Raw genomic sequence first — 21,868 nt, forward strand, 5'->3', positions numbered from 1 at the left:
CCCTAAACACAAGCCAGGTACCAGGTGGTCAAGTCACACTGCAGCCTTCCCTTGGTGGCACAACTCGCCTGCCCCCTCTCCTTCATCCACCTACCATTTCCATGAAACCTGTAGGAGTTTAATATCCTGGGAGCATCTGCTTCTCTGTCAAACAGTCAGAAACCGGCACGTGAGTTAAAGCTTTACTGAGACAGGGCTAAGGCAGACGGCAGGATCTTCCACAAACTGCTGCAGAAAGCTGTTCGACACCCCCATGGAAATGGGGCTTCATTCAGAGAGGAGAAGTCAACAGCCTGAACATGAAGTGGAGACACAACTTGCCAGGCAGCAAATCTGCAGGAGAGGAGGCCGAGGATCACGAGCCAAGCACAAACAGTGGCGCGCTGTCACACGCAAAGAGAACATCAAACATCCCAGTGGGATGTGTAAACGGCACATAACCCACAAGGCAGGGGGGAAACCTCTGCAGAGAGCCCCACGTGCAGCTCTGAGCACTCACGCTGTGGGAGAGGCAGCTGGGGTCAGGACAGCAAAGGGAAAAGCTGCACGGGGTCCAGAAAACATCCTGCAGGGAAAGACTGAGCAAGCTGGAACCAGCCAGCACAGACAGAGGTGGCTGAACAGGGAAACAGGAGCAGTCATCCTCAGATGTGTGCAAAAACTGCATTTTCAAGGGACTGTAGCACCTGCCAGTTCTTCAGGATAAAGCCAGGCAGCTTTCCTAATTGCAAAGAAAGTGAAAGAACAGATCATCTAGACAGGCTGTGGTGTCTCCAAATCTCTCTGTGGTCACAGGAAACAGGTTTGTAAGTCTGCTGTGGTTTCTATAAAGCTACTTTGGTCTGAGGACAGTGCTTAGAGTGTTGCTCTGATACCTGACCTTCCAAATCCCTGGGACCACATCCCATTTTGCACAATTAGGGGTGGAATATCCCTTGGCTTATCAGGACTGGATAGAAATCTCCTTTCTTCCACGCATAAGACACTCTTCAGATAGCAAAGCTCCTCAGCCTTGAAAAGGTGAGCCCAAGCTGGACTCCAGAGTATAGAGGAGCTGCCCCACAGCACAGACATGGCTTTTTTATTACATGGGACAACCTGGATGTGTCTTTAACCAGGTCTCAGCTTCCTGACCCACAGACAGCACAGGTACCAGGGGCTGGATGCTGTCTTCTCCTACAGTGGAAGCAAAGGAAGGAGCTGGGAACTTTGTACCCTCATCTCTGAGATGGTTTGGTGTCCACATCTTCCTTGTGGGCTCCAAGACTCCCTGAAAATCCTTTACTGGGTCAACAGGATTTGGTTTTTTGTGGATGGTTATGCTCTGGACTTTGTTCAGGCCCAGCCAGCCTTGCTCAGTCCTCATGCTCCTGTGACAGGTTTTGTGATGAAGACCCATTTCATTTTGGAGATGATGCTCTTGGAGCACAGGCACTCTCTGAACGTGAAAACAGTGGTGTCCAAGAGTTTCCTGAGCAAAGAGTGGGCAAAGGTAAGGGTGATGACTTAAATGGGATATTCCACTTCCAGTTCTACCACTGGTTTTTAGCCTGGATACCACATAGATTTTATCAAGACACCCAAATTTAGTAGAAATGTGGTGCTTTTGTGTCACAGCGCAGAAAGAGCTGTTTTTTCCCTTATTCCTGCAGGGGAATAACACCACTTCCATCCACAGTGGGAGATGCATAATGCAGGGACCTCAAATGTACCACAACAAACAGAGTAGGAAATGGGTGAGTATCTAACCTAAAGGACAGAAACACTTGTTAGGAAAACCCTGTTTGCTTAGTAATTCCAAAGCTGCTTCGTTCCATCAAAAGCAAACACACAATCTCAAGGATTTATTGCAAGAGCTACTATAAAACCATAAAAAGCCCCTCTGCAAGTGCTCAGTCCTCCTCAGCTGTCCAGCTCTGCTCCTCCAAGTTACATCTGCCTCTACAGACCAGCTAAGTTTTCTTGACCTCTTCTTTCCCTTCCAGTTCCATCATCCATCCTGTGATGTTGCCCTTCTTGTTTTTCCTGGATTTGCAGTACCAGCAGAAGACAGCAAGGGCCAGGAAAAGGATCAGAACCAATGGTAAGTATAAGATGAAGTTCAGCAGTGGTGGGGATGAGCAGATCCTAGACAAAACAGTTGACTCTGAAGGAAAAAAGAAATAAAAAGTCAGGCCCAAGCTAGTTTGAGTTTCTCTCTCCTACTGTTTGTCTAAGTTCTATTTTCTTAAAGCTTTAACCTGAGTCTTCAACAGCTAATAATTTTTAAGAATTCATACAGGCTAACTGAGGAGAAGAGGGAGAGAAACCAGGCAATTTGCCTCTATTTCTTGTCTGGGGAGGTCAGATAAGGCCCTGATCTGTTCATCTGAAACATATCAACAGAAAGCACCCAGTTCTTCTGCTAACCCGCTCCAGACTGGGCTCAGTAAGGGAAAGCAACACACCCTGCTTGACACCAGTGACAGTGGGATGAGGTGCAAGTCTGTCAGAGGCTGCACCACTGAGCAAGATGGGATAAGAGGAAAGCAAAGGGAACCAGATCAAGAGGTCCCTGCTCCCACCCAGACACCTGCCCCTCCTTGTTACTGCTGTTCTGCTATTGTATTTCATCCCCAAGGCAGCCGTGAGCACCATCCTCATCCCTGGCAGCTCCTGCAGAGCAGCTCCCCAGCTGAGGTGCAGGCTGCTGGGTACTTGAAAGATTCCTGCATCACTGGAGGAACAGACATACACACACATAGCCATCCTTCCAAAAAATAAAAAAATTAAATAGAGAGGGATAAAGAAAAACCACCCAGCTAATCTTTTGCCATTTGTGAGAACCATGAAAACCACTTGGCAAAAACACTAATTCAAAAACTGGAGGAGGATTTACTAGCAGTTACTGAGCAATTTTAGCAATGGTTACTCTACCAGTAATGGGTAACAAGAGATAGAGGGAGATGATGAAGGAGAAGTCTTGAGTGCTGGGGAGAGCTGTGATGGAAAACAGCAGCAGCACAACAGCAGGGAGGATGAAGTGCTGTCAGTCCCTCTCTGTGCAGCTAAACCCAGATTAGCTCTGCTGTAGGTGCAAAGTCATGGGAGCAGGCTCTGTGCCTGGCTGTGGGAGGCACAGGGGAGGGCTCTGCAGGGTCACCCTTTCCATGCTGGCCAGCACTAGGAAGTCCTGCAGAAGCCATAACTCGTGTAGGCACCCAGGCTGGCTTCAGGCATGGCAGCTCCAGGGCTGAAGGAGGGTACAAGTGCAAGATCCTCTCAGCTGGGTGCATCGTGATTGATTTCACAGTTTATATTTTTTCCTCCACGTGGGTCATCTGAGCCTCCTATTTTCCCAAAGCAGCAACAACTCCTGTGTATTACCTTCCTAAAAATGCCGCATGCACCTGACTGAAACCTTTGCTTTTATTTACTTAAACTTTTGCATGCAGAATCCAGTCCTACCTTTGCAGCCAACATGCACCCCCACTCACCCCAAAGGGAACAGAGGCTGGTTTTAGAGACCTCAGTCTAGACAGACTTGCCAGAGAGGTCACCCCAAGAATCTTCCCCCCAAAACATTTTGGTTCTGGCCCCAGCATGGCTATGGGAGGATGAGCCATGCAGGGTGATCAGCCCCTGGCACCCAGCAGCGTTACCTGGCGGGATGGTGGCGAGCTGGGTGTACCCAGAGCGTGCCAAGGCTCGCAGAGCCCAGTCCTTCCCCTCACTCTGCTGCTGCCATTCCTGCAGCTGGCAGTAATAGGCCCCAGCATCTCCCCTCTCCACGCTGAGCAGCGTCAGGCTGAAGTCACCAGCGGAGGGGCGGCGGAGGTACAGCCGCCCTGCCAGGCGCTCCTGCGGGTACCCCACGGTGCCATCGTGGTGCAGGGTCAGCAGGCAGCTGTCACCACCACTGCTCCCCACCTGGAACCAGGTGGCTGAGAGGTGTGTGCCGGGCAGGAGGGCACCCTGCAGCCGGCAGGGCAGCGTCACCTCCTCGCCCTCCCTCGCGGAGATGCTGCGGTTGGTTCTCTCCATCTGCAGCTCGCGCTCTGGGGGAAGAGTGCAAGCAGAAAGAGATGTTGTGGTGTTGTACTGTTGTAAAAACCGCTTCTGCCTGCACCCACAAGCTGATAGGAACCTTCTGGAGCAAAGGGTGAGGGATTGGAATGGCCTCTTGCAGAAGCCTCTGCTGGATAGACAAAGGCCCCTTGCTCCTGTCCATTCTCCCTGGGGAGTTGTGTCCCCACCTTCCCCATCATCTCTGTCCCCCATGCAATAATACTTCCTACCCCCTCCAAATAAGTGATAAAGGCATCCTTTAGACCAACAGCTATTTAGGAAGCTGGAATTCTCTGATCCACTTTATTTAGAGCTGGAGTGAGGCTGAGGGAGGGAAGAACTGATCCAGGGAGACCCACCATGCACCCCAGAGGTGCAGTGATTAAGGTGAGAGCAGCTGAATCTCCAGTCTTGTTTCTTAGCAGCAGTGTGCTGCAGGGTAAGGAAAACCAAGTGTTTTCCTTCAGGGTGCTCAGGAGCATCAGGTAAGGGCTGCTTCTCTATTCAACAGCATTGTACAGCCACCCAAGTGCACCAGGTGTTGCAGGGAAAAGGAAAAGGTCACAGTTCACTTTGTTATGAAGCATTTGACTACATCTGCCAGTAGCAAAGAGAGCAGCTCAGGTGGTTTGGGAGGATGTGGTAAATCTTCCTAATTCCCTATTTCCCTTTGAGAGGCACTGACAGCTCCTGTATCCCTAAGCCTCAGATCCAGCACAGGAGCTTCTGCTTCTCCTAAGCCCTGCCAGCTTAGGAGAGGCCTGGCAGGGGTCTGTCATGAATTGATCCAACCTTCTTCAGCAGCACCTGTACAAGGGACAACACCTGCTCACCTGGGAGTCTGAACCTCAGCGTGGTCCTTCCCGATGCTCCCTCTCCGAGCTTGTACCAGCCATCCACCAGCCAGAGCCACTCCTCTACCACACAGTAGTACCTGCCCTGGTCCCCGAGGTTTGCAGACAGAATCTGCAGCTGGAATGTGTTGCTGGACACCCTCTGGCTCAGGAACCGGGACTTTTGTGCAGGAGAGCTGAATTCAGACCCGTATTCCAGTATGCTGCTGTAGCTGGCCCTGACGATTTGCAGGGGCGCCGCATCTGCCAGAGGAGGCAGAAGGTACCAGGTAACAGCAAACTGCGAATTTTTCGGGGCAAACACAACCCTGCACTCAATGGCTGCGTTACCACTGGCAATTTCCACAGAGCTGTCTTGCGTAGCAACCCGAAGCTTGCTTTCTGAAATGGAGAAAGAAAACAGTCATGCCAGCACAGGGATACTGACAAGGAGAGGAATAAAGCTGTCCTGAGAGAAACACACTGAAAGAGAAGTAAGGAAGAGAGTGCACAGACAAAAGACATGTATGGGGATGCTGGAGCAGAGGGTGAAGGAAGGAGGGGAAGAACAAATCCACACACCCTTGTTCAAACAATAGCAGGGAACCATAGCTGGGTGTTACTGGAAAGGAGAGTAGCAGAGGAGGTGCCTTGGAGGCCAGGGAGCAGGAATGGGGGATAGAGGCAGCCACTGTGTTGGAGCTTGGAGGGAGAGCCTCTGTCTGAAGCAAATGTGTCTGTCTACCATTGCTTCCATCAGCAGGCTCACACGTATGTGACAAAACCAGCCCACGCCTTTGGAGACTGTGAACAAGTGTCTTTTATCACTGAGAGACTACAGAGCCTCTGTGGGTCTCACTAACAGTTGCCATCTCCGATGTGGTTATTAATCCAAAACCACAGCACAGTCCTGCACACCCTCTGAGGTCACACCCAGTGATTGTTCAGTGCTGTGCAGTTGAGGAGAGCAGAGGGAAGGTGCTGCCTTGGCAGCAGGCATCGCTGGTCCTGATGTGTCTGTGCTGCTCCTGCTTTGAGGGAACCTCCTCCCACAGTGCATCACCTGTTGCTGGAACCTCTCCTCCAGCAGTGAGAAAGCTGCAAATCCATATCTGTAAAGGTCCTCCAACTGCCTGCATTTCCCCTCCACCCTCCCCTCCATGCTGAGACTCCACCTCTGTCAGATGGAGTCAGCAGTCAGGGGAAGGAAAGCACACAGGGATCCACCCTTGGGTAGGGAGAAAATACTCAGCAGGAGACACCAGCGGGGTTTTAGGGGACCATAGGCTGAGTTTCCATTCTTAGCACTTTCCTTGCATATGAGCTGAGCAGCAGGACACCCTCTGCCACAGAGGCTTTGGACAACTGAGCTTCCTTAAACCTCAGCCCCTGGGCGCTGATTTGGGGACAGGCAGCAGAGGACACACTGAGATGGTCCCTCAGAATGTCTCAGACCCCTGCCCTTGGCCACAGGCTCAGCAGGGCATTCTCCTTCACAGTCCTCTCCCAAGGGATGTGATGGCAGCAGGTTGTGGAGAGGGCTTTGGGACAGGAGGGTGCTGCAGCTTCTCCCACAGGAGCTGAGGGGAAAGAGAGACGCTGCAGGAGAAAGCTTGCACATTTCCTCTTCCTTCAAGCATTTCTTCTCAAAACTCAAGCAATCCATTTCAGAGGCCTTCACTGCCTATCTTGAGACTGGTCAAAGCAAAATATCCCAACTGATATCTCTTTACATCTCTGTAGAGCCTCTGCCTCTTTGTGAAATCCACCAACAAAACCCTCCCTGCTTATTCTTTTTTCTTTGTAACCCATTACTCTTCCTTCTCTCTGCAGACAAACACATTTTCACCCAAGGGTTGGTGGTTTCCTCCACAGGGGCACTTGCACGAGTCCCAGTATCTGCTTACTGCCTCACTTTAGTGGTGAGGATTTCCACAGCAGCACTCACCAGGATGTCTGGGAGGTGGATGCTCCCAAGGGATCACAGTGCTGTCCTGCACTTCACAGTGTGTATTTACTGCTCTGAAGAAACAGTTATGGGCAAAAAGCAGAAGAGAGGGGACAGTAGTCACCCTAATTAGGGCACTGTGCAAATTCATCAGATCCACCATGAAATTCACACAGACTTGAGCACACCTGGCAGCTAGATGCAAGTTGATATCTTAAACTTCAGTGCTTAAAAGCATACCCATCCCAGAGCCGGCTCTGTGGGAGCACAAATCTTCAGAGGGAGGACACAAAAGCCATCTGGAGATGGTTCTGGGCAGCCCGCTCTAGGTGGCCCTGCTTGCACAGGGAGGTGGACCAGGTGACCTCCAGAGGTCCCTGCCAATCTCCACCATCCTGTGTTTCTGTCACAGGTGAAGTGATCACACTGGAAAAAATAAGATACTTAATTCTTAATTCATCTGCTCAGTACCAAGGATCCCACTCAGCCAGTCACTGAACTGCCAGGGGACAAGGGGGCAGGTAGGGTCTTGCTTGAGTGTGGCCTAGCCTGACACTTTCAGAGGCAGAAAATGCTCCAGAGAAGGAAAAGCTACTAGAGCTCAGAGAGGAGGCACAGGAACCACTGCCTTGAGTGCTTGATTTTGATGAGGAGAATTGTTACACTCTCGGAGATCACCTCAAGAGGAAGCAGAGCACTTGCTGCAAAGCCCCTTTGTTTTAGCTCCTCTCTCTACTGCTAAAGATCAATTACCAAAAGGGCAGAGCAGCTGCCTGCCTCTTCCTTTCTCACATAAAGCCATGGTGCTGTTTTCCCTTTCATTTTCAATTCAATTAACCGAGCTGAGCATCTCACCACCCGTCTCCCTGTGAACCTTGCCTGCTGATGCTTGGTTTTCCGCCTGGCCCAGGAGCAGTGGAGCAGGCAGAAGGGCACAGCCCATGTGGGCTGCTGGCCTGAGGGACACAAGGTGAAAAAGCCCCTGCAGCTCACCCCAGAGTGGGGGAAGCAGCTGCACCGAGAGGCTCAAGGAGCACTAATAATGAAATCCCACGTAAGATATTGGAAAGGGAAAAGATCTCTCCTCCTTCCCCACCCGTTAAAATCTTTCATGGGTGCCCCTCCTATCTGAAGATGGCCTGCAGACCACAGCAACACGTAAATTCCTAAAGAACTGACTAATATCAAGGAGTAAACAAAGCGCTGAAGCAAAAAGTCAAGAACTCCAGTATCTCTGCAGGCTCCAGCTATAAGGTTTTATAAGAGGAGAAGCAGGCTGGCGATTTTCATGATTTGCAGCTTCATTTTCTGCAGCTTCACCCCAACCCCATTGCTGCCTGAGCCAGCTTCCTCCCCAGACTTCCCGACCCTCCCAAATATCCTTCACTGGGTCCTGCTGCCTTTCCAAGGGAGGTGTCACTAGAGCCAGCAGGGACCTCCCACTGTGCATCACCGTCTCCCAGTTCCACTCTTTACAGCACCACAGTCTCCAGCAACAGCTGCAGCACGTTTGGAGCCAAATGTTGTATTCTCACGCTGCTACCATCTCCTCTGTGTGGATGCTCTGCCATTAGGCCTGCTCATCTTAGTGCCATTTGCACTAGAGATGTGTGCCCAAAGGTGCTGATTGTTGTCACCTCAGTGCCACCCTGCCCCAGCTGGTGGCAGCTCCAGTGTTCAACAGAGCATCCCAGCAGTCAGCTCCACAGGGGCGAGGAATGAATAACAGCGGAATGGGAGAGAGCACCAGAGAAAAGAGCCCAGACAGGGAAGAAAATGTATTAGCTTATGCCACAGCAAATCCATCAGTTAAAAAACATGAAAAATGCATAATTTCAGTTCACTGGGTTGTGGATTCTAGAAATCCGAGGATTTTAGAGGAAGGAGCACTTAATGCATGGGGAAAAAAAAAAAAAAAAAAGAGCAAGAACTCTCCTTTGCTGGCAGAACAGACACAAGGGCAAAAAAACCCTAAACCAGCCCATATTCTCAGGCCTGCCTCCAGAGGCTCAGAGGCCAGGACAAACTCCCCAGCTCCTGCAGCAGCCCCAGCTGCGAGCAGGGCACACTGACACCATGGTGCTGCCAGGGACGGCAGGGAGCAGGCTCATGGCAGGGTGGTGGGGTCTGCTTGCAGCATCTCTCTTCCATAAGAGGACCAGGCTCCCAGCGGGATGCTGGCAGGAGGGATGGCAGCACAGACCCTGCCTGCAGGGGTGGCCATAAAAGGGAACCCTGGGCAGAGCCTCAGCCGTGCTGGGGAGGAGATTCCTCCCCATCGAGTCCCTGGCACCCTGAGGCTCAGTGCTGGCTCCCAGCCCGGCAGAGAGGCCTGGTGCTTTCTCTGCATACCTTGAATATTCTGGTCAGGGAACACAGACATATCCCAGCATCAGCTTCAGGGGCTGGTCTGTCTCCCAGAAACCCACACCATGGGGTTTACCTCACACCCCAAACATTCAGCTGGGCTTCCTGGGGGGGCACTGCTTCTTTCCAGAAACCAGGCTTAAAATCCTAGTGGCAAGGCTGATCCCTGTGTGCTTGGTGTAATCTGCAAACAAAGAGATACTGCTGCTCACCAACACCAAATTTGTCCCCAAGGTTTTGTCAGGAGCTGAGGAAGCACCAGAACAGGTAGCACCATCTCCTGCAGCCCTGGGAGGTGACCCTGCTGGGGACACTCCAGACATCAGTGGCCCTGGTTACGTTTGATGGATTGAAAGTTGCAGGAGAGACCTCTGCTGAAGGCTCTGCTTACCTGGCAGCACCACTTTTATTCCCACGGCATTGGAGCTGGTGCTGGCTGCTGGCTGCCCCAGGGGCAGGATGTTCCTTCTCCAGACCTCCACCTCACACTGGTACGTCCCCTCGTTGGCAGGCAAGGCGCTGTGGATGTGCAGCCTGAAGGAGGTGTCAGTCTTCACCAGCTGGGCTTTCCCCTGGAGGTGTGGCTGTGCTGTCCCCCAGACCACAGTGCCACTGGGAAAGGCCCTGACCAGCTCCTGAAAGGGACCCGTGGGCAGGCTGGGCTGGAAAAGCCACCTCACAGACGCTGGCACCTCCTCCAGGGTGTAGCTGGCGTTCACTTGGCAGAAGAGCTCAAAACTCTGCCCGTAAGTGACGGTGGCAATTCGGCTGCTCAGCGTGGCGTGCAGACCCAGACCTGCTCGGGAGGAGACAGCCCTTGGCATGGGGACAGAAGTCCTGCCCTGTGCCACCCCACCCATGCAGCCCTGGGCACCCCAGGGCCATGGCACCAGCACTGCTGCTGCTCCTCTGCCAGTGCTGCTCTCCACTGTGCTCTGCCAACCCCATGCAGCCCTTGGCCCTCTCCTACCTCCCACTTTCCCACCCCCCAATTTCCCAGAAAACTCTGTGTATCCTCTTTTCTAGGGTCCCCAGTCCTACACCAGAAGAGCCAGGGATCCTCTGCTGATGCTGCTCTCCTGTTTGCTGCTTCCTTCCACTAAAGCTTAACAATTCCTGTGGCCTGACTGGTGCTCTCAGGCACCCAGCCCAGCAACAAGAAAGGAGAACCATGCCAAATCACAGCCAAAAAGCTGCCTCTCCATAAAGGCACCCCAGAAGGAAGGACATGGTCACTGCACACCATGGAGGTTAGAGGCTCTGCACTCAGAGAAGAGGGCAGGGGAAGCAACCAGCAGCAGCGGTATATCTGATCAATACCACCAGAAAACTCAGCAAGTAGCTTTGTTGAACTTGATTACTGCAAGTAATTATGCTGCTAGAATAGGTATTTTGTATTTCAGCTTAAGGACAAAGGCCTGCTGAGCAAGGTGCTGCCCTTCAGGTCCCCCAGCATTTCAGCTGTTGTCCCAAAACACACCATGGAGGACTCTAGCATCCTGGTAGAAATGGGGAAACTGAAGCACTGCAGGGCCGAGTGAAAGACTAGATAAATCTTGATGTTGGAAAAGGAAAGGAGTTGGGGAAATGCCTGAAATTTTCAACCAGGCTTTCCCTGTGGATTTGGAGAAGGCTTTGCGGTTGTGGTTTTTCTGTTTTGTTTTGTTGGGTTTTTTTCTGTTTAATGTCTTTCTTTGGGATGTGGATACATAAAGAATTAGTTAAGAAACAGAGTCCCAGCAGGCAGCTCCTGCTACATCAGAATAACCATTATCTAGTTATGACAAGGAAACCAAGAGCCTCCTACACACTTTTCTTAGAGTGGTTTGTCACAAATCATCCATCTAAAACAGGGAGAGTTCATTCATCATTTCCCTGATGGAAATGACAATGATCCCCGCCCCCATACATACCTCTTCTGCTGGGTTTTCCTGTGATTTTCAGGAGTAGCAGCAGATGTTGCTCACAGTTTTCAGTACCAAAGATACAGGATGACACAGACTCCTCAGAATTCTACCTATTTTCCCCAAAATTTACTGCAGAGACTGGACTAAAGGTTTACACTTTCTTGACAGCTACTGTGTCTGTCATGCTAATATTTGCTAAAGCAAATGCTTTTCCCATTATCTATCAAAAACCATATGGCACATTTGCACTCTTGCTGCCCCTGTCAAGATGAGGCCAGACCTAAAGAATTCTCCAGCCAAGGATCCTGCAGGCTTTACCCAGAAGAGCAGCTGTTAGGATTTACTAACCTACTGGCTTCACGTTGACTTGTATGCCTGATGACACATTGGTCTGGATGCTGTGCAAGTCTCCAGGAGTCTTCATTTCCGACACAGAGCACTGGTACGTGCCCTTGTCCTCCAGCCCCATCTCAGAGATGCTGAGCACATAAACTGCGTTGCTTGGCTTGAATGCTCGGAGCTGCCCCAGCTTGGCTCTCTCCTGGTATCCTTCCTCCCAAATCAATACCCCATGGGGGTCAACCTTGGCCACTTCCATCTCATTGAGGAGCCAAATCACTTTAAAGTGCCTGCTGCTGTTCTTTGGGGCTCCCACCACACAAGTGAGCTGCAGGGTGTCCCCTTCAGAAAGGGAGCGCTCAGCAGCGGCGATGTCCACGGAGAGGTCTCTGCCTGTGGGCAATCAAAAACAAGGAGGGTGGTGGGTGGTCCTGCCCGTGCTTCCCTCCTGGCCTTGCAGAGGGCAACAGGAGGGAATTCTCTGTGAAAACGTTTTCTTTCACAAGAACAGGGATCAGGATGGAAAACTTTGACCCTGGGGGGAGCAGTTGCAGGTGAAGGAAGTGCCAGAGCCCCGGGGTGCTGAGTTCCCCTGATAAGAGCAGATAAACCCAACAGAGCAGAGCATCCACTGGGACAGCCTTTGGCCACAGCCAGCCCCTGCTCAGCTCAGGCATCCAAAATGAGGGCTGCCCTAACTCAGAGGCATCAGCTTTTGCAGGTGCTGCTCTGTCTCACCCTCCTGGAGCTGTTTTACCTCATGGAACACCTATCCTGTAAGCTAAAAAGGGGCACAAAGGGGTTTCATCACAGTGGTGGTTTGAACTCTGCTGCTTGTGGCAGAAAAAAGTGCATGAAGGGCTGGCATTCAAGTGGCTTGTCTGAATCTACTGTGGCTGTTCCTGCATGCTGAAGCCACCAGTGGCTACTGTGGGTTGTAGGCAAGAGATGCTCTCCAAGCTGGAGAGGATTTGGGTTAAGTTCCTACAGAAAGCAGAAATATCAAGACTTGTCACAGCATGGGGAGGCAGGAAGGAAGCAAGAGGAGGTGGACCCTTCCCCCCATAACAATTAGCAGTAGGTGCTAATTGCAAAGAAGGCAGTAACAGGGGGAACCTAAAGTCTTCTTCCCCTTGGCAGACCCTCTTGGGCAGTCAGTCAGCTGTGTCTGAGGTGAGGACCCCATCTCTGGGTCCTGTGATACCATTCACCTTCCTCGCTGGGCGTTCACCCCCCTGGTTCCTGGCATCAGCCTGGCTGGACAGTGGCTGCAAGCAGGAGACCCACTGGGTACCCCAAAACCCTGTGCCATGACCTCACAGAGCACTGGCATGGCCAAAAGCTGGAGGAAGGACTGAGCCCAGATTCCCTGGCTCACCCCACTCTGTCTCCCTGGGTCACTGTGGTGCCCCCTGAGACTCTAAACAAGGGAAAGGTTACATGCTGTGGTTTGGAAGTAAAACAGAGCAACTCCCAGACCACAACTGGAAGGGCTCAAATAATTTATTGGAAATGAGTACCCTGTGAATTTAAACACTGGTTCATAAACAGTTTGTGAACAGGAATCCCAGCTGCTGCAGATATGTTTGGCATTCCTAAATATTTGCAACAGAGTTTACAGAAACCGACGGAGCAGTTAGCCACGGTCAGAGTGGTCGATGGCTCTGGGAGCGATGGGGTGCTCAGCCCTGCAGCCTGGGCTCCCCCACTGGATGCTGGAGGAAGAAACCAGCCCTGCATCCTTGATGGAGGGCTTGCACAGCCACTGCTGTCCCACCATGGCAGTACCAGGAGCATCAATACTGTCACCATCACCTCCCTCCTACCTCTAACAGTTACCACGGGACAAATACCAAGCCCTGACAAGGCTTCTCTATTTCTAAATGATCCCATGGCTCTGAGGCCTGAATCCAAACACTGACAAGCCCTCTTCAACAAGAGGATGCATGGAAGTGCATTGACTGCCATTGCTCCCCAAGCAACAGCAGGCCTGGAAAGCCCTTGCTGCACACAGTGCACAATGAGGGGAAAGAATAAAGCTTTGCCTGTCAGACAGGTTTCAGGAAGCAGACTGACAAGAGACCACACTTCCCTTCCCCTCCTGCTGATACCTTGCTCCCCTGAGCCACATACGAGCGCTGTTTCTTTGGTTTCCTGCTCTGACTCACCACCCTGCCATGAGACATCAGTTCCCCTCACTGCCCCAGCTCTGCTCTGTGGCCTCCTTCACCCACCCTGAGGTGTGGGGACAGCGTACACCACCTCCACAGGCAGGCTCTCAGCGGGAGACTTGCTCCAATTTCACTGCACGCTATGTTAAAGGACACCAACTATCCACAACCTTCTCTTGGCTGCTTTGAGCTAAAGCTTAGTGGAGAGAGAGAGAGAGAGATTCTCCCTTCCCCTGGGCACTCCCACACACCTGGGGGAAAAGCAGGGTGAGGGACCACAGCCAGCAAAGGCGTGTGGCAGGAGGGGTGGCAGGCAGGGTGCTCAGAGGAATGGCCTAATGAACAGCAGCACCAGCTGCTCTGGAAACCAGCGGGCTGGTGGCAGCGGGGACAGACAAGCCAGCCCCAACAAGAGGCCTGCAGCACACACAGGCCATCCCCGTCTCCCTCCGTGCCTGTGGCTGTAGCACAGTGATGGGCAGCTGACTGAGGAGCACTTTTTTAAGGCCACAAGAGCCTCGAGGCAGCGAAACAGCCCCGGATTTCCCCACACTGGAGGATTTAGGGCTGCCAAGGATGATCCAGGCTGCTGTGGGCACGCGCTGTGCCCTCTGCCAGCGCCTCACACGGGTCTGTGAGGCTGTGGGCTTGCTGCTGGTGTCGGAGATTGGGCTGCATGAGCAGCCAAAGCACCAAGAGCTCCTGGACCAGGGGCTGCCGTGGCCCTGAGCCCAGCCCACCCCCTCGGTGTCCAGCCAGACCCACCAGTGTGGCCCTGGGCTGCGTCAGAGGCGGTGAAATCTGCTGTAGAGCCTTGAATGCACAGGGGAGTCTGAAAACCCGAGAGTTTGCACAGGCCTTACCCTGGCTCGCAACTGCCAGCGAAGTCTTCTCTGTTTGCTTACAGGAGATGTCCTTCCACGTCTCGTCAGGATCCTCAATCCACTCGGCTGCCTCGCAGTACAGCTGTCCCTGGTCAGATGGCTTCACCCTCCTGATGACAAGCTTGTAGGTGCTGTTCCCAACCTTGTGCAGCTGCACATCCCCCTCCAGAAACCTCTGCTCATAGGAGGGCCCTGGCTTCAGGATGAAGTCCTTGGAGAGGGTGAGGATCTCCTTGGCACGGTGCTCTCCTGCTCCTCCCTGAAGAAGGTGCCAGCCAACTGAGAGATGGGTGTGCTGGGCCGTGGACTTGGACACCTCACAGGTCAGCTCCACCGCATCCCCTTCCATGCGAGTGAGGGCCTGGGGGGCCATGGAAGCCGAGAGTGTGTCTGGAATCACTGAGCATGGGGGAGAAACACAGAATCACAGAATATCCTGAGCTGAAATGGACCCACAAGAATTGCTGAGTCCAGCTCCTGTCCCAGGACAACTCCCAAGAAACTGCAACCACGGCCTAAGGGACCTGACAGCACAGGAGAAAAATCTTCTGTAGCTGACTGACAAGGCTTCCATCAGCTTATGTTGAGGTGTGAAGTGACTAAAACCTCAGCAAACAAGAAAAACAGTGAATCTCTTTGCAGTGCCCTCTTCAGTCAAACTACAGTCAGTATCAATTAGGCAGCCCCAGGGAGATTAGAATCCATTCCCTCACTATTCCAAATGTAAACTGGTGCAACACCAAGATAAAGGAGAAAACAGGGCTGAACACCGAGTGGAAGTACCGTACCACCACGTAGACTTGGTGTGCTCACAGTATGGCCTTTCCCTCTGTTTCTCCACCCCATTGCCTTCCTCCCCAGTTGTCTGCAAGAACTGCTACCTCCCTCCATCTGTGGGTATCCCACTTGGGTCAATTCCCACACCCCAACCTGGGAAGACAACAGCAGTTAATGCACAGAGCCTGGAAATTCCTGCCTTCCTAAGTGCCCAGCCGCGACATGCTGTGTCTGTGTCAGGAGCTGAAGTCATGGGGGAGAAGAGGCTTCCTTTCCCTCCCCTTGCTCTGGCTGGGAGGCAATAACCAGGGAATGCGTGGACAAACCTACCTCAGCCCCACTAACCACCCCTTCCCCCAGCTGTCCCTCTGACAGATGAGCTCTTCTCCCCAGTGCAAAGGTGGGGACAGTAGAGACCTGCCCCACAGGGCTCTCAGTCAGGAGATTGATCCCACACCTGAGAGGTTGGTCTTGGCGCTGTAGCTGCCGAAGTACCTCTCGTCGGTGTTGGGCGTGTGGCACTCGTACTGGCCGGCGTCGCGGTCCTGCAGCTCGGTGATGTGCAGCAGGACGGCGTCCCCCTGCAGCCGCTCCACGAAGATGCCCCGGCTGCGCACACGCTGGGTGTAGATGGCGTAGGGGAAGGAGGGGTCCACGGTGCTGACGATCTGCACCTCCCGCTCGGGGGCCGAGGGCAGGTAGATGGACCACTGGAAGTTCTGCTCCGCCGGGCCCTGGTAGCCGCTCACCTTGCACCACAGGGTGACGTGGGACCCCTCTGTGCGGTAGAGGGGTCCCTGCTGGACAGTCACCACCCGCTGGCCACTGCTCAGACCTGTCAGCACACACGGTGTTTGCAGGCGTACAGTTACAAGAACAAGTCCTGTCACTACGGAGCCCTGAACTTTCTTGTCTCCTGCCACACCGGGGGTCGCACGACAGAGACCAGAGCTGCATGGCCAGAGGGCTGCTGAGCCCATTCGTGCCTGAAGAGCCTTTCACAAGCAGGAGAGGAAGCAGCAACCAGGCTGAGATCAAGGAGGAAGCTTGTGGTGTGTTCAAATTAAGTGGGCCAAGATCTCAGGTCCTGCAGAAAGTGTGGGGGACAGGGAGGAGGGGTCAGACCTGATCACTGCCAGAGAAGGAGATGTAGAGATGGCTGCTGCAGAGATGCTCCACAGAAGAAACAGAGGACAGCACAGGAGAGGGAGTCAGCAAGAGCAACTCTGCAGGCAGGGGACACCAGGAAGCATCAAGAGCTCCCTTCATTTCTGCTTGCAGAGGGTCTGGGGATTGCCACCCACAGACCCTCCCCTTCCATATAGCTCCCAGCAGTGACATTCACTCTGTGCATGCTCAGCATGCACACCAAGCGGAATGCCCACAGGACATTCCAGGACATGGGCCAAAAAACAGCCGTGATGGCCAGGGAAGAGAGGTGGTGACAGCACTGCCTAGGAAACCTTCAGAAATTCCCCCACAATGGAAGAGGGAGCGAGGTAACACCCTCCACACCGCAATCAGCCACTCAACGGGGATGTGGCTGTTCCCACACCAAAACCCCCTTAGGGTCTGGGCTCTCATTTTGGAGTGAAAACACAGTGCAAAAAGAGCACATGCTGATGCACCTCTTCCTATGGCAACTGAGCCACAGCAGTGCTGGCTGAGCCCCCCATGCCCTGCTTTCCCCACAACACTTCCAAGAAAGCTCTGGCCACTGGGCAGGGTACTCACCCAGGAGAAGGAGGAGGAGGAAGAGGAAGGCAGCTGCCAGGCACTGTGGCAGCCCCATGGGAATCCACTCTGCTTGGATCCTCTCCCAGAGGGGCGGTGGTGGGTTCTCATGGGCGATGGCAACAGCCGCTCCGCTAAATACAAGGTGGCTGGGAGGAAACTGTCTGTCAGTGGTGGTTTCCTCTGCTTAGAATGGCAGGGAGAAGTCACGGAGCAGAGTGCATCAGCAAAGCAACACCCTCTGGGAGGTGGCAGCCAGTGTCCTGTCCCCAGGCCACCTGGGCAAGCGTGATGATGCCCAAAGCCCCTTCTGTCACTGTGCCCATGCCAGATGCCCACCTGTGGGCACCTGCTGGCTGTGGCTTTGCTGTCCAACAGCAGCCCATGGGCTAAACCTCCATCTCACTCCTCCCACTGTACTGCACAGAGTAGCTTGTCCCTGCTAACAGCGAGGAGGGGACAAGGGGCTGGATTCCAGGAAGGGATGGGAGAGGATTTCTAGGGCTGAAGGTTCCTCCAGCTATTTATTTCCCATGGCTGCAGACAGCAGCATGATGCCTTAGGTACAGGCTAGGGTGGCACAGCGTTCCTTAAGGATGGCTGATGAAGCTCTGCCTCACGGTGCATGGAGTGTCTCTCCCACAGCACCCCCTCCACTGCGTGGTCAGGAGAATCCTAACAGCCAGTCCAGCTGCCTTGTTGGCTCTTGAAGGATCACCACCAGGAATTGCCCAGGGACTCTGTCCTGTATGCACATCCCATGGGATCCTGGCCCAGCACTTCTCACAGGAGCAATGAGACCACAGGGAGCTGCACTGCAGGGATGAGGTCAGGGGACGCTGGCACATTCACAGAGATAAGTGCTGTGGCTGCATTGCCTGGGACATGCCTCTGCTCCTGCTGGCAGGTGCCAGGGGTGTCCTGGGACATGGTGGGAGGCTGATAGGGGCACATCCTGTGCAGGGAAAACCCAGTCTCTGAGGCATGTAGCCAAAACACTAGAGACAGGCTCAGAGACACTGCTGAAATTATTTGTTTGGTTTTTTTTGGTTTAGTGGTTTTGATTTTTTTTGTTGTTGTTTGGGGGATTTTTGGGGTGGGGTTTTCTTTGTTTTGGGGTCGGTTTTTTTTCCCCAGGTGGCACAAAGCATTTCTCCCTAAGCCATGCTGCTCCTGCTGCAAGAGGGATTGACTGAATGACTTAATTAGCTCAGGGATTCACAAGCAAAAACCAACCATAAAACAGCTCCTCTTGCTTGATCCCAGGGGACATCTAGAGGGAATGAGATTCATGTAAAGACCCAAAACAAACATGAGGTCCCTCCTTTCCCCATTTATAAAACCAACTCATATGACAGCCTGAGGGGCTGGGAAGTGCAGGCAGAGGGCCCTTGCAGCAAGGCTCAACCCCCCATCAGCTGGCTCCTGATCAGCTTCCCAGAAAGCCAAATCCAGACCAGGGCATGGGCTGTGGCAGCAAGCAGAGGTGCCTGCAGGATTCCACATGTACCCCGAGGAGGCTCTGTGCCCTGTGGCAGCAGGGCACAGCCATGCACAGAGCCATAACTGTGTGGCAGGCTTACGTTCCCTGCTGCAGGATTAAACCTTCCCATTTCAGAAGGAAAATGGAAAAAAAGGAAAAGATGGAAAAGGATGGAGAGGTTTGCTTTCCAAGAGCAACCCACTGCCAGCAGTGCCCTGGGGGATCATCCCATTGACAGCAAGCCAACCCACTTACCACTTTGGAGGAGGGAAAAGCATCAAAAGCATCTCTGCTACAGTGACAGAGTAAATGGAAAGGAAACTTGGAGTTCAAGCTCAGTGAGCTTCCGACAGTCAATGTGCAGATAAACACACACTCGGGGACAGTTTAACTCCAAGCTTGCAACTCTAATGATGCATGAGTCGCAGTTTACATTTGCAGTAGAGAAACTGGGGAGAACAGGATTGCCTGGCCCAGCCCTATCCCTGGCAATAATAATGCTCTGTGGACAAAACCAACAGCTCCCTCTTCCAGGGACTGCACAGTCTAAAACTCCCTCTCTTCCTCCCTGGGAAATCAGTGCAACCAGACATACAGCAGGGCAGAGTGAAGGAAAGGGGATCAGACAATTCTTTATAAAGACAGAATTGCCATTAAAAGCCACATCAGAGAGTCCAAATCCATGGGGAGAAAGATTCCCTTGCCCTATTTTCCCAAGCATGACACCAGACAGGAAATAACAGGGAAATATGCTTCTTGGATAGCACAGGGGGTCCCTGCCTGTACCTGCACAGAGCAGAGGACTTGATTCTTCTGAGCCAGATGGTGTATGAGCCCAGGCACTCCACTTGGTGAACTGAAGGCTCTTAGGGATTGAACACTCTTGGCCTCTGGCTCCTGGAACAGCCTGGCTACTGCCAGCACCACAACAGGGCCACCTGTCAGCACACCCCAGCAGGGTACAGGTATCTCCCACCCCAGAGCACAGCTGGAGATTGGGCTGCCCAGAACACTGGCTTTGCCTTTCACGCTCCATAATTATTCTCCTTCCTCTTGCCTCTCCCTGGACCCCTTCGAAGGTGCCCTTTTTGGGCTCAGCCACTCTGGGTCAAAGTTTTCCAGAAAAATGCCACCAAAAATGCAGCATGGAAAGTTTTACCAAGCCCAGTGCAGCGAGGTGGAGGCTCTGCCTTAAAGAGCAGAACAGCCATCAGCAACATCCACAGTGACTTTGTGACCTCTTGGCTAGACACTCAACTTACACACTGCAGTGAGCCTGGGGAGAGATGGGAATCAGGCAGGATCAGCCCCACATCAGGATAGAAAGGCTGAGGAGGAAGCTGCTGAGGATGAAGGAGGTGACCCAGTAAACAGTGTTTATTTTTAGGGGGAGGAGTCTGTTGAGACCCAAATACTACAGCAAGCACAAGGGAAAGGCTGTAACCCAGATCCCAGTCTGGCTTTATGTCTCCCATGAGTTCTCTCACCCCATGTGGGCGCCTGGGGTTAGGGAAGCTGTGGTTTCCTGTGCCTGCAGCCATCACATTCATTGCTGCCTTCCACTGAAAAGTCACAACAAGTGCCACCATCCAAAGGAGATCAGACCTCAAATAGTGTCACAGGCAAATCCAGCTTTGCACAGGAAGGGTTTTCAGCCACTGCCAAGGTTGATTGCTCAAGGTTGATTGATAGGAAATAAAACCTAGCTCATAAAAGGGAGAGTTTCCCCATGGGCTTTTGTCATTGTTATGCAATATCCCAGGTGAAAGCAAACTGCTCTGGGAGAGGCAGGAGTTCCAGGGCCTCTGCTCAGCCCCAAGGATCTGCCACCTCCTCGCCTCATCCCAGCCAGCCCTCAGCAGTGCCCTGCCCAGCACAGCTCTGCCAGCAGCCTGGGGCTCCCTAGGCACCAGAGCAGGTGGCAAGAGGAGCCAGAGACTCATCTCAGGCAGTGAGGTCCAAGCAGAGAGGCTGAAGGGGAAAAAGCCAACACAGGCCTCTCCTTCCAACCCCCTGAGCTTGGTCATCCTGCCCTGAGGCAGCGTGGGTGGGAGCCCTGCTTCTGAAAGGAAGGGAAAGGCACCCCAGTGCCTGTGGAAACACCTCTGTGCCTTGCAAAGAGCAGCTGCAGACAGCTCCCCACATTTCAGCCTGCTCTTGTGATCAAATGGGGAGGGGGAATGCAGCCCAGGGGTGCAGGCTATAGGCAAGCTCTCCTCAGCAGCTCTGTCTCCCACCCAGAAATGCCATTGAAATATGCCCACGGTGGTGACTGTGGAGAGGCAGAAGGACAGGGAGGGATGGAAGCTGCAGCTCTGAAAGCAAGAGGCTGGCGCCAGGCAGGGTGGGGGGACACGTGGAAGAGCACAGCATTAGCCGGGATAATCTGGCAGTCTTGGGGGACGCGCCAGAAGCTACAGATAATCAGGGGAGCTGGCACACAGACTTTGAAGTCTGCCATCAGGTTTTCTCAGCCCGGCTCAGACATCAAAGGCAGCTGGTTACTGCCCCCAATTACAGAGAGAGCCGGCCTGCTGCCTTGCCTTCCCCAAGGCCGGCGGCTCAGCCGCGCTCCCCCGGGCACACTCTCACGGCCAGAATCCTCCTGACGAAGCAGAAATGCCCAAATCCCTCCAGCTCCTGCTGGAGCCAGGCTCGCTTTGCCGGGAGCTCGCCTCGCTGCCACGTGGCTTTCACCTTGGGCTGTGGGAGCCAAGTGAGATCTCGGTGGATACACATCTCCCCACTGATGTGGAGCCTGTCAGTCCCAGGAAAACCAGACAGCCACAAAAGATAAAAGGGGAAGATGAGCAAAAGTGAAGAAAATAACAGCCTTTTCTCATGGTGGTGGGAAAGTTTGCTGCCTTTAGTCAAATCTTGCGTGGCCCTCATGGGACACGTATCAATGCAGGGCAAGGTCAGGATCTTCATGAGCAAAACCCCACGGCAGCACAGAAAGGTTGTTTGGGTCGGTTTGCACTGAAAAAAAAAACCAACCACAATACAGTGCAGCAACTGAAAACAAGTAATTAAAACCACAAACAAAACAATAGAAATTGAAATCTAAGAGCAGAACTGGCTGAGAAGCAGGGAAACACCTGTCTCCTACAGCTGCAGCTTCTAAGGACTCTGGCCGTGCTGAGCAGCAAACAGCCGAGGACACGCACATCGCTTTTTCAGTGAACTGGAGTTTGCTTTTATTTGCACCATCATTTCCACTGGGGGAAAAAAAAAGTCAAAGAGTGCAGCCTCCATAAATCCTGGTGATCCCCCTCACGCAGGGCCCGATCACGTCACTGTGAAGTCTCCAAGTGCAGCCCCCCTGCCCAGCCCGGCAGCACCAGGAGCTGCTCCACGCCGCCCCTGGACCGCTCTGTG

General features: G+C 53.1%; 2 protein-coding genes across 3 annotated transcripts in view; both read right to left on the minus strand.

Moving 5' to 3' along the window:
- Positions 1 to 21,868, minus strand: part of LOC147654432 (uncharacterized) — a 749,593-nt gene that overhangs the window by 488,914 nt on the left and 238,811 nt on the right. The window lies entirely within an intron of this gene.
- Positions 1,812 to 17,201, minus strand: CD101 (CD101 molecule). Of its 2 annotated transcripts, XM_023944861.2 has the most exons (8): positions 17,008 to 17,201; positions 15,731 to 16,108; positions 14,476 to 14,895; positions 11,451 to 11,834; positions 9,587 to 9,991; positions 4,881 to 5,282; positions 3,642 to 4,037; positions 1,812 to 2,146 (listed from the first exon to the last, which is right to left on the minus strand). In XM_023944861.2, the coding sequence occupies exons 1-8, from the start codon at positions 17,063 to 17,065 to the stop codon at positions 1,953 to 1,955; spliced, it is 2,637 nt and encodes an 878-aa protein (XP_023800629.2). In that variant the 5' UTR covers positions 17,066 to 17,201; the 3' UTR covers positions 1,812 to 1,952. The 2 variants fall into 2 exon arrangements, with proteins under 2 accessions (XP_023800629.2, XP_086739696.1); XM_086883570.1 differs by lacking the exon at positions 17,008 to 17,201 and having other exon boundaries at positions 15,731 to 16,342.

This window comes from Cyanistes caeruleus, chromosome 3, assembly GCF_971803275.1.
Source record: "Cyanistes caeruleus chromosome 3, bCyaCae1.hap1.1, whole genome shotgun sequence".
In the NCBI taxonomy this organism is placed as follows: domain Eukaryota; kingdom Metazoa; phylum Chordata; class Aves; order Passeriformes; family Paridae; genus Cyanistes; species Cyanistes caeruleus.

Excerpts from the sequence above, each read along its gene's own strand:
- CD101 (XM_086883570.1), bottom strand. The coding sequence starts at position 16,253 with ATGGGCTCAGCAGCCCTCTGGCCATGCAGCTCTGGTCTCTGTCGTGCG. Across the intron at positions 14,896-15,730 it reads CGCCAAGACCAACCTCTCAG|TGATTCCAGACACACTCTCG; the intron begins GTGTGGGATCAA and ends CCCCATGCTCAG. Across the intron at positions 2,147-3,641 it reads GCTCGCCACCATCCCGCCAG|AGTCAACTGTTTTGTCTAGG; the intron begins GTAACGCTGCTG and ends TTTTTCCTTCAG.